The sequence below is a fragment of the Chiloscyllium plagiosum genome, unplaced genomic scaffold (genome assembly GCF_037043375.1).
Source record: "Chiloscyllium plagiosum isolate Xiang-an unplaced genomic scaffold, Cpla_swu_hap1 HiC_scaffold_28, whole genome shotgun sequence".
In the NCBI taxonomy this organism is placed as follows: Eukaryota; Metazoa; Chordata; class Chondrichthyes; order Orectolobiformes; family Hemiscylliidae; genus Chiloscyllium; species Chiloscyllium plagiosum.
Window position 1 is genome coordinate 3,923,303 of NW_028270166.1, and position 16,898 is coordinate 3,940,200.

Below are 16,898 nucleotides of genomic sequence, written 5' to 3' on the forward strand. Positions count from 1 at the left end.
CAGGTGTGGCCTAGTGTGGTGATGAAAAGTCTGAAAACGAAATTTCCAGCTCAACGAGCAAACTTACATTCAGAACCCCAACCTGAGCTACAAATGTTCGCAAAACCCGCTAACATCTGTAACAGTGTTTATACTCTTCAATTGACTCCTGCCGTAATTTTTCACCTCACCATGCCAGCATATCCTGGTCCTATCTCCCTCATGGACTTCACTGTTGAATGCATTAATGCTACTTGCCTCAACCACTCCTTGTAGTGAGTTCCCCTCACTGGGCAAAGAGATTTCTGAATGTCTGATTGGATTTATTAGTGACTGTTATCTGTCACCACTTCTCTTTTGGAGGAGAAGAGATGTGCCCTGAGCAAAGTAAACTGTTTGTAGAGGGAGCTAGGATTAGGCTTAACTGTCCTACGGCCAGTTCAAACTCAACGTTTGAGAGCTAGATGAAGTTGTATGGGACACTGTCTCCATTTAACCTCTTGAGTGTGATTTAATTGATGCTCTCCCTGTATCCTACTCTTACCCATCCAAACTTGTAGACCTTGATTGGCTGTTGACTGTTGGGTGTGTGAGTTGAACTCAAGTACTGATAGCCTGCTTAAAGTTTCACCCCCAGACGACCCAGAGGTCCGGAGTGTGATTGAGAAGCTGGCAAAGTTTGTGGCTGACGGGGGTCCAGATGTGGAAGAGATGGCCATCCAGGACAATCGAGACAATCCGGCCTTCTGGTGAGCACCAGTTTATCATGCTGCCTGGTTTGAAAAACACAGGCAATTAAACAAAAGAGAGGCTTGTATTTGTATAGCAGCTCTTGTGCTTAGGGGCATCCTAAAAATTTCACAACAGCAAGTACTTATGAAGCATAGCCACTGTTTCAAATAGAACATAAGAAATTTAAAAATTAAGGGCTGGTGTAGGTCATGTGACACACCCCCCAACACAAAATGCAATATCATTGGATATCATGGCTGATCTACCCTCGCACTTCCACTTTCCTGCCCTAACCCCATATTCTTTAATTCTCTTACTTCCCAAAACTTTATCAGTCTTGAATACTATCATTGACAAAGCATCTTCTCTGTAGAGAGTTTCAAAGCTGCACAACTCCCTGAGTGAGGTAAATGTTGCTTTCTCCTCTTGGTCCTTAATGACTGATCCCTTATTATGACAGTGTACCCACAGTTGCATGCTTATATATATACCAATGACGTCTTCTCTCACTCTTCTGAAAATATAAAACCGTTCCATGCAGTGCTGGATTAAGACTAAGACCGATTCATTAGACACCTGGGGTCAAACTTTTGTAATACCTTTCATGTGATGGGTTTATGGGTTCTGGGGGCTAGGTGGTGGTGACGTAAATAGGCAAGAGAGGTTGTGATTGAAACATTGCTGCATACATCTTGGTTAAGTTTGTGGTAGGAAAACTCCCACTGCCACCTGATGCCATTATGTGGTCAATTAATGCACAATAATTGGCTTTAGCCTCCTCTGCTGGGACTACCACAGTGGCAGACAACTCGCCATGTGAGGAACATGATGTGCAAACCTGAGTAAAGGTCACAGGTGAGTGTATCATTACAGACACCTGGTACCTGATGGGGAGACCAGGCATCAGCGTTCCTGCTAAAAACCATCTCATACCCTTGCTGTCAAATACCCTCACCACCACCTGCAACCTGCCTCCTGCCGTCACTCACCAATGGCTTGGGATCCAGTAGTGATCTTGAGTGTCAGACAGATACATGTTTGGCAGGAAGCACTGCCTCCCTGTTTTAAAAAATTCTCAAGGTCAGGTTCGTAGGAGAGTAGTCTGACACAGAACAAACGACCAAGAGGCGAGTCTGCTAGAATATGAGCATTTTATTCCCCGCAGCGTCGCCACAACCAGGTCTCATACTTACAACGGGTCTGGCTTATACTCACTCTACATGTTACCGGAACTGGGAGCCGTCAGTTCTCGTAGAGCGGTTGCCAACAACCCACGCTCGGCGGTTAAACGTAACCCCGGAGCAGACTCCCGGGTCTGGCTTATACTCACTCTACATGTTACCGGAACTGGGAGCCGTCAGTTCTCGTAGAGCGGTTGCCAACAACCCACGCTCGGCGGTTAAACGTAACCCCGGAGCAGACTCCCGGGTCTGGCTTATACTCACTCTACATGTTACCGGAACTGGGAGCCGTCAGTTCTCGTAGAGCGGTTGCCAACAACCCACGCTCGGCGGTTAAACGTAACCCCGGAGCAGACTCACCGAACTGGAGACTTTTCCAGCTGATATACTCTTTTCCAGATATAAACATTCATGTGAGCAGCAGAGCAAGGCTAAAAAACACATTCCATTCTGGTTACATACAGATAAGAAGATTCACACGGGGAGGTGTGTAATAAGATTCACACGGGACTAAGCAACACCTCCATTCCGGTTAGATTCACACATGTATTGGGACATAATTTTTAACCGTTTCACCACATTCCACTGCTTGGCCCAATACATGTGTTACATTATGATTCACACATGTATTGGGACATAATTTTACACCACACTCCCTGCTGCTGTTTAGTAGAGTTATTGGCTTCTGATTTGCTGGCATCTCCTGGCGAGCAGGGCTCTGTTTAAAAAATATATAACTTGGGTTTTTCACTGGCCTTCCAGCCAGCAGGCACCCTTTAGATCCAACCTCTAACATCTAAATTAAATTGGTGTGGAGTTGGTTACTTGCAAGAGGATGGAAATGGTACTGAAGGGCAGTGGGCTGCTAAGTTTGATGTCCTTGGGTGTGAAGTTGCAACTTAGTTTCTAAACAGTGGAAACATCAAAATGCTTTGGTGCAGAGGTATCTTGGTGTCTTCATACATGAATCACAAAGTTTTAGTTTGCAGGTACAGCAGGTAGTAGGAAGGCTAATGGAATGTTGTCATTTATTGCTAAAGGAATGGAGCTTAAAAGTACGTGATTGGAAAAGACATTGGTGAGACTGCATTAGGTGTACTAATAGGCCCCGATGAGGGATATAATTGCATTGGAGGTGATTCAGAGAGGATTCATTCCGGAAATGAAAAGTTTACATGTGAGGAAAGATTTAGCAGTTTAGGCCTATACTCACCAGAGTTTAGAAGAGTGAGAGGAGATTTAATTAAAATATATAAAGTAGTTGTCAAGCAGATATTTGTCCCTTGTGGAGCAATCTAGAATGAGAGGTCATAGTTTTAGGATAAGGAGTGGCAGATTTAAAAAACAGATGAGGATTTCCTTCTGTTTCCTTCTGAATCTATGGAATTCATTCCCCCAGAGTGCGGAGGGTGCTGTGACGTTGAGTTAACTTACGGAGGTGATAGACAGATGTTTGTTTAATAATGGATTAAAGGGTTATGGAGAGTTGGCAGGAAAGTACAATTTAGGCCGAGCTGAGATCAATAATGATAAATGGTGAAACAGGCTCGAGGGACTGAATTGCTTACGCTTCCTAGTTCTTAGGTACTTACGAGTAACAGGAGCTTTCAATAATGGCTTAGGAGAAAGGATTGTCCTAGAAAGGTGCTGGATTAGTGGTGCTGGAAGGTAAAAACAATGACTGCAGATGCTGGAAACCAGGTATAAGTGAAAGTGGTGGTGTGGGTGGTTAATTATGAGGAGAGACAAGGCATATGGACTTGATGGAGAGGGTCAAAATTCCTGGTATTAATAAAATAAAACTGCCAGCCAGTGATTCAATAAATCATTGGTCGTCTCATTAATTACAAGAATAGCAGGAACTGTAGAAGTATTTTTACTTTTCTGTAGAGGATTGCTGGGATAGGAGTCCCTAGCATCAACAGATTGAAAGAAGAATTTGTAATGGCATTTAGCACAGGAACAGAGGTCAATAAATAGTTGAAAGATGTTATGGACAAAGTTTTTTTTCTGAGGTTAGGCATTAGCAGAATGGACAAAACTGTCTTATTCCTTCTGTAATATTAATCTCTGTGAATCTAAGTATGCAGTTCTCTAGCACAGAAGTACTGAACACTTGTCTTCATCTCTGTAGGTTTCTCTACGATCAAAATAGTGACGCATATCGATACTACAGGGACACTGTTGAAGTCTTCTGTAAAGTGAAGACCATTGCGCAGAAGGCCGTCCAAGCCAGTTTAATGGCGATGTCCTCTTCCGCCCCGCAGAAACGGAAGAGCTCTCCTGAGCCTGTTTCTAGTGACTCTCCCCAGGAACCTGTGCCAGCGCCTCCGCCTTCCTCTTCCTCATCCTCACTTAAAAAGAAAAAGAAGAGTCGTTGGGGCCCAGAAGACGATAAAATTGAGCTTCCTCCTCCTGAATTGGCTTTTTCGATGCAAGTGCCCGGCTTAACAAGTGAGTTCTGCAATGGAGGTAACGTCTCGTGGGGTATTTGGCACAGGAAGTTGGGGATAAGAACAGGAGAGGGGTGCAACCTGGACTGGTGGAGTAAGTTGCTAAGGAGGATGGACAATATAAATGGCTACATGGAGAAAGTGAATTTTGGAGGGAGAAAGTAAACATTTGAGGGATGTGGGAGCTTGAGTACTTGAGATTGTCAGGAAAGGGTTAGGCTTGTTACGCTAAATGATTTTTATCTAACATAAAATTTCTTACTATTGGTTGTGGTGTTTCAGCTCTTGTAGCAAGGATACAATTCCTGTCCATTCTGCGTTCGGCTGAGGTACAAAGGAACATGGCCTTCATTGCTGATCACTCTCTTTGTGCATTGGATTGTAGGGACTTTGTGCTTTTTAACACTAGGCTTCTTGGGAGCCTGACTGGCTGTCTCTCTGTTGCCTGAAGCCCTCACCACCCAGTCCCAATTTGTTTGTAGCAAGTACATTTTCTTGCACTTTGTATTCAAACCATATCTCACATGATGCATAGATAGATTGATGAACTGTCACTAATGTTTGTATCAGAGATCATTGCTCAAAGTTTGCAAAATTTTTACCAGTGAGCAGATCTGGGAGATGGACCTGGCCCCAGTGATACCCCACACAGTGAGAAAGTTCCCAGATTGATGATTTCCTCTCCCACACAGCAAAATATTGAGACCAAACACGTGAGCAAACTGTAAATCTGTGAAGGGGAAACAATCACAGGGCTGTGGGCAAAGAGCAGAAAGAATGGGTCTAATCTCTCAAACGAATTGACATAGGCACAAGGAGCTGAATGGCTTCCATTTGTACTGTATGATTATGTAACCATTTCACTTGCGGTGTGAAACCTGGGATCACGCAGTTTCTGAACAACATTTCCTTCCTTCCCTGTTTTGGAGGGAGTGGAGAGCAGAGGGAAATCACATTTGTGGGCTAGATGCTGTGTGTCTGGAGGCCCAGAGTTAAATGGAGCCAAAGGCATACATGGGTTCCTGGGGCCTAATTGTAAATGCTACCCTATTAACTCATGTGAAAGTAATGTCAATTGTGTGTATGTGTGTGTGATTGCAGCTCAGGATTTGAAGGGTCTTGGCTATCAGAAAGGTAAGCCGGTCGGATTGGTGGGAGTCAACGAACTCAGTGATGCACAGAAGAAACAGTTAAAGGAACAGCAGGAGGTAAATCCTTATAAGACAACCTTTAATGGCAGGGTGTGACCAAGGGGAGTGCAGCCCTGCAGTGACGAAGGACACCACCATTTCTGCAGCAGCAGGGGTTGGAGGCAGCCTGTTTCTAGGCGTTAATGCTGTGTCCTGCCTTGCTTCTGACCAGCTATAGGCATTCACCTTTGATTAATCTCTTGTACTCGAACACTGACTTTTGCACTATGCTCACTCCTTTGATCGTGCTTTAAAGAGCTGAAGCTTATTCTGCTTGTCCAAATGCACCCTTTTCATAGCAACTTCTCAAACACCGGTTGAAAAGTAAAGCTTTTTAAAACTTCGCTCATAAAATATGTCAGTAGCAATGCCAGTATTTATTATCCATCTCCTACTTGTTATTGTGAAACCACTGATTTAATGTAAGATTAGAAAAATGAACTTGTATAGGGATTGTGACTTGTGATACTTAGAGGGGAGAGAAGGAAGCATTCTTAGGCAGTGAACTTAGTGCAAGAAAGAATTTTTAAAAACGGATACGGTTATTGGTGAGTGATAATTGTCTAGAGAGGGGAAACAGCAACTGCTGCTGTAAGATTTAGGAGCAGTAAAGATGGAGGAAAAATTAAACACTGAACCATGAAGGTACAAAAGAAGAGGAATCGAGCAGTATCATTTGTAAAGGATCAGAGAAGATGGTGCAGTGGTAGTAATATCATTAGAACAGTAATCCAGAGGCCCAGGCTAATGGTCTGGCACTCAGGTTCAAAACACACCATGGCATCTGGTGGAATTAAATTCACTGATTTTGGAACATAAAGCCAATCTCTGTAACAGTGACATCACGACAATTGCTGATTTTTGGAAAATCCAAACTGATATCCTTTAGAGTAGGAGTTCTGTCATTCTTACCTAGCCTGGCCTGTATTCACTCTAGATTCACAGCGATGTGATTGACTCAGACCTGCCCCTTGAAGTGACCTAGCAAGCCACTCCATTTAAGGGATGGGCAACAAATGCTGGCCTTACCAGTAAACATGAAAGAATAAAGGAAATACATAGACAATCACTTACAGAGGGCTACTGAGGGAGTGTGCAGCAGTATCGTCTGAATAGGGAAATGGCACAATAGAGTTGAGAGAGTTGGAGAGGAAGTGAAAAGGTTGTTTTACATTGTGCAAGAGGCAGCGGTATAGGGGCATTAACTGAGAAGAACTAGGCAGCATCGTAGAGAAAGACATTGCCATTAAAGGCAGATTGGGCAGGTTGTGCTTGATAATTTGTATGTGCAGATTAGCTGTCGCATAACGAGAGTGTGCGGAGGTGGTAATACAGTCAGTTCTGATATAACGTGCGATCTTGTATTTTCACACGTTATAAGAAAATCGAGCAATAGCCACGCCATTTAAAGTAATGGATCCGGAATCGTGTTAAAGCCAATTTGTGTTGAAGTAACACGCGTTATAGCAGAACTGAGTGTAATATCGTTATAGAGGAATCGAAAGGCCTTGTAAAGAATTGTGCGTATTATAGAATGCAGGACTGAGTTGGAAATTCCCATATTTGAGGTGGGAAAAGGAAGGAGGAGATGAGATTCTAAATAAGTGTGAGGAGCATAAACTTTCCTGGCGCTATTTGGCAGAATATCTGAGGTAACCTCTGGCTTGTTTGCAGATGCAGCAAATGTATGACATGATCATGAAGCACAAGCAAGCCATGCAGGAGATGCAGATGATGTGGGAAAAAGCCATTCAGGCTCACAGGCATGAGTATGACAGCGATGAAGAGATTGACGGCGATGCTGGTACATGGGAACATCGTCTGCGACATATGGAGATGGAGAAGACCAGAGGTAAATGTGGGGTAACAGTGTTCTGCGGAGATCAGCTGTAAACACAGGGTAAGGGGAGTGTGGTGTAGATCTAGTTCAAGGAGCTTGTAAAGCATTAAGCAGCAAGCTGGCATCCACAGTGGGTGATGTCAGGATGTGCTCAATGTCTTCTGATGGTCTGAGCTTACCTGAAATTTTCAAATGTGTGTTATTGGCTTGAAGTGCTCTAGAACATCCTGAGGACATCAGTGTACCTTCAGGACCTTAACAGTACTACATTGAGGAAAATCATTAAAGACTGAATTCAGAGGCTGAGTTCCTCCTCATTTGAAAATTCCTGGTCATGATCTGCGGTATGTCTTAAGGAATTGACAAGATCAGTGCTGAGAGTCAGTTTCCCCTGGTTGACAAATCTAGAAGTCGACAAATCTAGAAGTCACCAAATCAGAATGGGGTTGGTCATTTAGAACTAAAATGCAAGCATGCTAACTGAAAGGTATGTGATGGTATACTACTTGAAAGTGTGGTGGAGACATGTTCAATTGAGCCATTCAAGAGGGCATTGGATGATTAAGTAGATACAATGTACAGGGTTACAGGGAAAGGGCAAGAAATTGTCATAAATTCAGAAAATACTGAGAAAACTCAGCAGGTCTGACAGCATCTGTGGAGAGAAAAACAGAGTTAAAGTTTTGGTATGACTCTTCCTCAGAGTGGCTCTAAGTTGAAATGGTCAGAGATACAATGCACATACATTGGGCCAAATGGCCTCCAATCAAATCTACTAATCTTTGGAATTCCATACCCCAGCAAACTGTGCAGTCTGTCACTGCACACATTCAACCCAGGGATTTATGGGGATTTGATGTTATCAAAGATTATGGAGACAATACGGGAAGTTTGACTTTGAGGGAGAAGGTCATGCTTAACTGTACTAAACGCCAGAACATGCTCAAGGAACCAAGAGGACTATTCCACTTCTAAAGTCTAATGCCTTTGGCACTAGGAAGGGCGCACCAGTAACAATATGTTCACACAGTTCTTTCTTGTGTTCTATTACAATTTCTACTGATCTTTGATAGAATGGGCGGAACAACTGACTGAGATGGGTCGAGGGAAACATTTCATCGGAGATTTCCTACCTCCTGATGAACTGGAGAAATTCATGGAGACGTTCAAAGCTCTGAAGGTAAATTAACTTATCCAGAACTATTACAAAGAGTGGAATATGGCTGTTGCTACTTTGGGTGACTCTTTTGTATGTTTATCAAGGCAGGTACAGCATTGAGTTAGGTACACAGTAAAACTCCCTCTATCTTTTAAACTGGAAGTTAATGTCCCCTGACACTGTCCTTCTCAAACACTCCCATGGCAGGTTGAGCATGGGTTAGATAGAGAGTAAGGTCTCATCTACACTGTCCATATTAATCACTGCCAGGACAGGTGGAGCACAGGATTAGATACAGCATGAAGCTCTCTCTACTCTTTTACACTGAATGGAAAGCTCTTTCTACACTGTTCCCATCAAATGCTGCCAAGGCAGGAGCAGGATGGGGTTAGATGAAGAGTGAAGCTTCCTTTACAGTACAGGTTAGGAGTTGGAGTACGCTGTCAGCTTATATCTGCTATATTTGGATTGAGACTTTCCAGCTCACTAAATATTGCACTCCGTAAATAAGGCAGGAGTCCATTGCTTGCATTTTTCCAATTCTGGGATGTTGTCGGGAATGGAGGTAACAATGAATTATAAGTAAGCTGGATAGACTGGCTCTTTTTTCACTGGAGCGTAGGGGATTGAAGGGTCACCTTAGAGGTTTATAAAATCATGAGGGACATAGATAAGGTGAATAGCAAGGGTCTTTTCCCGAGGGAGGGGCATTGAGAGGAAAGGGTTTTAAAAAGGATGATGGGCAACATTTTTACACTGAGAGTGGTTCATATGTGGGATGAACTATCAGAGGAAGTGGTGGATGCAAGTACAATTGAAATATTTAAAAGGCATTTGGATAAGTACATGGATAGGAAACGTTTGGAGGGACATGGGCCAAACGAGGCAGGTGGGACTGGTTCAGTTGGGGAATGTGGTTGGTGTGGCCTCGTTACACCAAAGGGTCTGTGTCCAAGCTGTATGACTCTATGATAGTGACTCACATTAGTTCACTCAAACTATCCCTAATTAAGGAACCAGGCTGCTATCTTAGTGTGTCAGTAGCACTCATGAAAGTCATTGTAAAAGTGAGTTTTGCGAGGTTCTGTGCAACCAGTAGTACCTCAACTATAGCTAGTGTATGTCAGAAAGTCGCAGACCTTGCAATTATGGTAATCCATGTAAAGTGCCACCTGTTTATGGTCCATAATAAAATTTACAACAGCAGCAACTTGCATTTATATATCTCCTTTTTAAGTGTTTAATGGGAATGTCATCAAGCAACAACCAACACTGAGTCACCGACAGTTGTATCAGGACTGTTCAGTAAAAAGCTTGGTCAAAGAATTTGGTATTTAAAAAATGGTTAGGAAGAGAAGATAGTGATGGAGAGATTTATGGAGGAAATTCCAACACTTCAGGGTTGATTTCGAAAGCTACACTACCAGTCAATGTTTTCTCCAAGCTGTGCACAGAGTCAAGAGGTCTATATAATAGAAGAAGACCCTTCAGCTCATTAAATCTGCACTGGTCCAAAGCAACTCCCCAACTATTCTAATCCCATTTTCCAGCACTTGACCCGTAGCATTGGCATTGCATCTAAATACTGTGCTGCCAGTAGCAAGCTAAAGGTTCCTAAGGGAGTTGCACACAGGTTAGCCTCTTTAAGTTCACCTGACTAAGGGGCAGCGCTCTGAAAGCTTGTGATTTCAAATAAACAAGTTGGACTATAACCTGATGTCATGTGACACTGTCTTCAAGTTACAATGGCTGACATCATTTACATCATTGCACTAGCCTAGGATTGACAGAGCACAGAGATCTTGGAGTGGGCTGGAATATATTATAATGACTGTAAGTGGAAAAGAGGCAATGAAGACGTAGAGTCATAGAGATGTACATTGGTTTCCTGAACCAGCAATGGATGAGAGTCATTAAGCACCAGGATGAAGTATATGTAAATACATGCACACTTTCACGCCCATCAATACCATATCTGACTGCTTTTGCACTCTCGCCTATCTCTTACAGGAAGGTAGGGAGCCTGATTACTCCGATTACAAGGATTTCAAAATTACAGTGGAGAACATTGGTTACCAGATGCTAATGAAAATGGGCTGGAAAGAAGGTGAAGGGCTTGGCTCAGAAGGTCAAGGCATCAAAGCTCCTGTTCCCAGGTACAGAAGTAGACCCAGGCCTGGTATCTGAAATCAACTCTTATACTTTTGTCTAAACTGAAGAAAAGGGAGAGAGCTTTAAGGAGTCTGCACCCCCAATCTGCGAAGTGCATTCCTCGTCATCTTTGTCCTTGTTCCAAAAGTGCCAGTGAAGTAAATTTTGAAAGAGAAGCATGTGGGTGGTTATTTAATCCCTCCCACTCCTTCATGCAAAGAGACTGATTTGTCCTGAGCTTCTGGTTCTCTAGCTACAGGGGTGCCCCTCCTGTATCTAGCCTAAGAGGCTGATCTTGGTACTTGTCCATTTGGATGGTAAGTATCAATTGGCTGTGGTGACCCTCATTTCAAACAATCTCCAATCTTACTTTTTAAACTCCCCACTGCCCAAAATGTCAACGCTCGTTAACGGGAGTTGGTAGAACATGATTAATTCCCTCCCTGTTGGCAATGTGAGTAAACCTGCAGCATGTGGACTGCAGTAGTTCAAAAAGGTAGCTCACTGCCAACTTCTCAAGGGTGACTAGGGATGGGTAATAAATGCTGACCAGTCAGTGATGCCCATGTCCCACGAGTGAATAAGAAAAAGCTACTCACCTACTCGTCAACCTGGCCTTCATGACTTGTGTAACTAGTGATGATGCTCAAGCCAATGTTTGAAGTATAGCCTGAGGTCCAAAGTCAGAGAAATTAATGTCTCAGTTTTATTCAAAGCTTAGGAGTTTATAAAGCTAAAGGACCAACATGTGTAGGAACAGCAAGTTTGATTCCTCCACTGCAGGTTTTGAAGGTTAGTTAATGCTCCGATAACTGCTGAATGTGTGCGATTTGCCTTCACCAGCAGCACGATTTTCCATTTTTAAACTGGATGGAAAATCCCAGCTGTGGAGTGGACAGGTGAATTGGATGTCTTCTCATGTGGTAGAACCACTGTAAATTTCTGTTTGATTTTCCTATCATTTTTAATTTCATTTTGTCATTTTAGTTTGGTTTTAAGATTTATTTTTGTCAATTATCTCTTTTTGTCATTGAGACCTTAACATGCTTAAGAGCAGGTTCTCAGTAGTTTGCCATGCAGTTAGGCTTTGCCATGTTTTTAACTGGGGTGAGAGTATGGTATGGGAAAGAGCTCACCTGAAGAAGCTGCTCAGATGTCTTTAACAGTGTAATGGTCATTTTAATCCCTGTTCTCATTTTAATTTTCCAAATTGAACGTTCTGAAGCTAATGGGAATGTTGTGGTAGCCACCAGACTGGAGTGGGAAATCACACTGCTGCAGGTTATTTCCCTAGCTCAATTCTGATTCTACAGCCAGAGTTCTTCCTTGGAGGAATGGATCAGCCAGAGACACTCATGCTTGCCAAACGTCCGTGTTCCCATTCTTTTTGAATCGCAGCCAAATTCCAAATCTTAATGACTTATGTATTTAAAAGTAAAAACAAAAATTCTCCTCCTGTCTTCCTCAGTTCCTGTTACATGTCTGAAATCTGTGTCTCTCTGGTTATTGACACTTCTGCCACTGGAAACCATCTCTGAGTTTATCCCTTTAAGCCCCCTAGTAATTTTGGTATTAAATCTCTCTTTAACTGTCTCTTTTCTCTAAGAAGATCAACCTCAGCTCCTACAGTCTCTTTATGCCCCTCCTCTTTTGCCTGTACAGAGGCACCACGGCAGTCGATGGAGCTGGGTTTGGTATTGATCGGCCTGCAGAACTCAATAAGGATGATGACGAGTATGAGGCATTCCGTAAACGGATGATGCTGGCCTATAGATTCAGACCCAACCCGCTGGTAAGTGATCACAACATGCAGACATGGTGGAGAGTATGGAATTTATTTCGATCATCTGAGAACTAGTTCTGCATAAAGACTTGATTTTTGTAATTTGGAACTCAAATTTGTAAATAAAATGTACTGTTTATCTGTTGGCTAATGGAACCCATCTGAGGGACTGAATGGTCTGATTGAATGATAGAAAGCTTGAGGGCCGAATGGCCGATTATTAATGTGTCACTAGTTGGATTGGTCAATGGGACAAATTGCTTGCGCTGTGATGTGTGCGCAGGGGGTGATGGTGTTCCCACTATATTGTTGGTATTGTCCATCCCATTGGGAAAGCCACAGGAGGCATTGCTGTTGCAGTGAATCTCACAGTTCATTCACACTTTCACCATTGTACATGGGTAATAGTTGGGGTGGTTATTGGGTTTGTTGGGCCATTGGCCTGCACTTGTCAGGGTGTGACTTTCCCATTACACTGTGATTTTGAGCTTCTTCTAGAGTATTCATTTTCCCTTGTTATCCCTAGGGTTTTCACCATTTTAATTTCTGCTTTTTCTAGGAGGTTCCATGACTCTGTGGATCGGATGTTAGCGTGGAAAGGACAGGGGTGTGTTAATGTGGTCGACAGAGTCTCCTGTCTGTTGCTGAAAATGTGTTCTGGAAAAGCGCAGCAGGTCAGGCAGCATCCAGGGAACAGGAGAATCGACGTTTCAGGCATAAGCCCTTCTTCCTGAAGAAGGGCTTATGCCCGAAACGTCGATTCTCCTGTTCCCTGGATGCTGCCTGACCTGCTGCGCTTTTCCAGCAACACATTTTCAGCTCTGATCTCCAGCATCTGCAGACCTCACTTTCTCCTCTCCTGTCTATTGGCCAGGTTTACTGTGCCATTTGCTCCTGTGCTGTCAGCTTTTTCCTTATGAATTAACATGGGACTTTCTTTATTTCAGAATAACCCTAGGAGACCTTATTACTGACTCCTGAATTTCCACACACAGCCGCAAGGAGGCTTTCCCATTCACTACTTTGCTGCGATGTTTAGTTTGGTTCTTCAATGGCACAACAATCAGACGGCCATGCTTGCGAGAGATGAACTCAAGAGTTGGATTTCCCTTAAAAACAGCGTCAGAATCTTCTGTTGTTGTTGGGTCACATTCCTCCCAGTTTCGTTTCTGTACTCGAAGGAGCCCTTTACTTCACCACAGAAAATGTGGACCATGTAGAGAAAAGGAAACCGCCTTCAGGTCTCAATACGATGGTAATCATGCTGAATCTCTGAATAAGCCATAATGCTGAAAACAATGGAGTTCATCAGAGAGTGCAGTTCAATCATCTCTTACATATACCTCCTCTACAGAGATTCAGGTGCAACAGGAGACTGCAGTGCATCTTGCTATGCTCTTGTGCTTCTTGACCTTGGGGATGAGGGAAGAATTCTTTTCCTATCAATATGGCTTAACCCCCTGAGAGAAATCTGAGGAAGTGTTACTGAGGTCTCAACATGCAGCAGGAGAAATCTCAACTGTTTTGGACATCTCTGATAGTCGCTCAGTAACATTTTATTTCTCAAAGATCGTCAAACATTTTCTTGCAAAATGTAGAACTGCTGCATGTTTGTGCTTAAATAAATTTTATCATTCTAAACATCACGGGAGTCCTACTTTTTTTAAACATTTTCTCTCATGGATGGATGTAACTGAGTCTTGCCGGTGAGCAAGTCCCAGATTGCATTCTTGGACAACATTGGGTTAGCTCATTTCTGGGACAGCAGTAGAGTGAGGCACAGGAATTGACCATCTAATTTCATATATGGCTCAATCAATGCTTAGTCATTGGTTACTTCTACAGACATTAAAATATTAGCAGATTATCAGATCAAGTGTGGCCATAGAGCTGAGACAAATAAAGCATGCAAAATGAGTAGACCATTCAGCCTATCTGTCATTCAACACAAACTGTGGCTGACCTTGGGCTTTAATTCTACTTTCCTGCCCACTCCCAAATCCCTTGATTCGCTGAGCGATCAAATCTCCATCTATCCCAACTATGTATATACTCAACAATGGACCATCTACAAATCTGTGGGGTAGGGACCTCCAAAGATATGCAATCCTCTGGGTGGAAGAAAATCCCCCCTTTGTACAGGCAAAGTGAGCTGGGGCAGAAACCTTAACTGTCTTCCAGTTCAATAATAGCAATGCCTTTGTGTGTGCCCCTAACGTAGTAAATTATCACAGGTCAAATGTATAGGACGGTCAGCAAATTTGGCTTTGAACTAGGCAGCAAGTTAATTGGGCAGATGGCCAATAGGCAAAGATTAAGTTTTGAGGTTCAGTTTAAAGGGTAAAGAGTAATGGAGAAGTGGGGGAGAAAATTCAGAGCTTAGAGGATAAGAGGTCAGCACAACATCGAGGGTCGAAGAGCCTGTACTGTACAAGGCCAGTGCTGGTGGAACAATTAAAATAGGGAATTTTAAGAGGCCAGAATTGGCTGACTGGAGGTATCTATGAGGGCTGTGATGGAGATTAGGGAGCTGAGGCTCGGCCAGGCAATACAGAGATTCGAAAACAATTAGAATACACACATTTTAACATCTTGGCTTTGCCATGATGTGTGAATGTAAACTACGTCTGAGCTTGGACACAACAGGAGTTTTAAATAAATTTCTGCTAAAAGGTGGGCATGCAGGAATAGTCCAGATTTAACAAAAGTAGATGAACTTCAGCAACAACTAGACTGAGGAACATGTTAGAATAGTAGAAATCTTTTTCTCAGTATTTGGGGAGAGGGAAATAAGGGAGAAGGACTCAGCCATTCAGCTCCTGTTCTACTATTCTAGATTGATCACCTGTCTTTGCCATTTTACTGCTACGTTGACATATTTCTTGATGTAATTATGATCCAGGAATTTATTGATCTGTCTTGAACATACTCTGACTCAGCCTCCAAAACCCTCTAATTTACAGAATTTGTTAACGCACACCATCCTCTGTGTGTAGGAATTCCTTCTCACCCCCGTCCTAAACAGTTTGGCTGTACATTCTTATGATGTGGAGGTACCAGTGTTGGAACGGGTTGGACAAAGTCAGAAAGGTAAAAACAATGACTGCAGATGCTGGAAACTTGAGTCTAGATTAGAGTGGTGCTGAAAAAGCACAGCAATTCAGGCAGCATCCGAGCTCTGCTCCTTCGTCAGGTGAAGTGACGAACCTGGTGTTGTGTGAATTCTGACTTTGTCTATTTTGAGATTGCCTCATGATTTCAGATCTCCTTTCTGCATCAACCCTGTTTTGCCTTTAAAGAATTTTATAATTTTCAATGCAATCACTTCATTTTTCTAAACTAGGGAATGCAGGCATTTGATTACTTTCATAGGTCAGTCCTGCCATCCAGGAATTTGGTGATTTCTGGATAAGGGACCAAAACTACACACACTCCTCCAGCTGTGGACGAACCAATGTTTTATACAATAGGAGCAGAAAGACTTTATTCCTGTACAGTAGAACATCAGAATTACAGGTAGTTCTCCTATAACACCGTGGTTGTGTTACAGTGAAGCCTGACCTAATAGAAATAATGGGGCCAATGGGAAAAGTGGGGTTAGGGCAGACCAGCATAAAATGACTCTCAGTCACTCAAAAATTGCCCAAACGTGTAGCACAGCCTGAATGAAGGTTGAAATCATCTTTAATAATAGAAATATATTTAACACAGTACATTTAAAAAATGTAAGAAAGCTACTCTCCAGTACCTCTCTCTCAAAGCTGCTCTATTGGCAGCTGAGATCAGTGCGTACGCAAAACAGTAAGAAGAACAGCATGGACACTAGCTCATATGCAGAATGAAGCATGTGAACAGATCCCCACTGGAATCGCGCAATTGCCAACGGCGGTAGGCATTCTCCAAAATACCGTTCCCTAATTCTTCAGCGATGTTATCACCGAATTGTGCTGCCAAAACACACATTATCCCAGAATTGTCTGTAGGAGCAGGAGTAGGATATTTGGGCATGTTCTGCCATTCAATAAGATCATGGCTGAGCATTTTTTTTGTGGACTCAGTCCACTTACCTACCCACTCACTATAACCCTTAATTCCTTTTCTGTTAAAAATCTATCAGATTTGTCATAACATTCAATGAAGTAGCCTCAACTGCTTCACTGGGGTGTACAAAGTTAAAAATCACAGCACACCAGGTCATAGTCCAACAGGTTTAATCGGAAGCACTAGCTTTTGGAGCGCTGCTCCTTCATCAGGTGGTCATCACCTTCCAATTAAACCTGTTGGACTATAACCTGGTGTTGTGTGATTTTTAACTTTGTGGACCCCAGTCCAACACCGGCATCTCCAAATCTTCACTGGGCAGGAAATTCCACAGATTCACATTCCTTTGGGGGAAGAGGTTCCTCTTCAGCTCAGCCCTAACTCTGCTT

General features: G+C 42.9%; 1 protein-coding gene across 1 annotated transcript in view; it reads left to right on the forward strand.

Moving 5' to 3' along the window:
- The window catches only part of sugp1 (SURP and G patch domain containing 1), a 28,746-nt gene extending 14,635 nt beyond the window's left edge, over positions 1-14,111 (forward strand). Inside the window, exons 7-14 of the mRNA XM_043721538.2 lie at positions 605-728; positions 4,027-4,346; positions 5,447-5,553; positions 7,210-7,387; positions 8,449-8,555; positions 10,545-10,690; positions 12,348-12,477; positions 13,416-14,111. Of these exons, the coding sequence (XP_043577473.1) occupies positions 605-728; positions 4,027-4,346; positions 5,447-5,553; positions 7,210-7,387; positions 8,449-8,555; positions 10,545-10,690; positions 12,348-12,477; positions 13,416-13,442 (1,139 nt within the window). The 3' untranslated portion in view covers positions 13,443-14,111. The remainder of the gene's footprint in view (positions 1-604; positions 729-4,026; positions 4,347-5,446; positions 5,554-7,209; positions 7,388-8,448; positions 8,556-10,544; positions 10,691-12,347; positions 12,478-13,415) is intronic.
- The last annotated feature ends 2,787 nt before the right edge of the window (positions 14,112-16,898 follow it).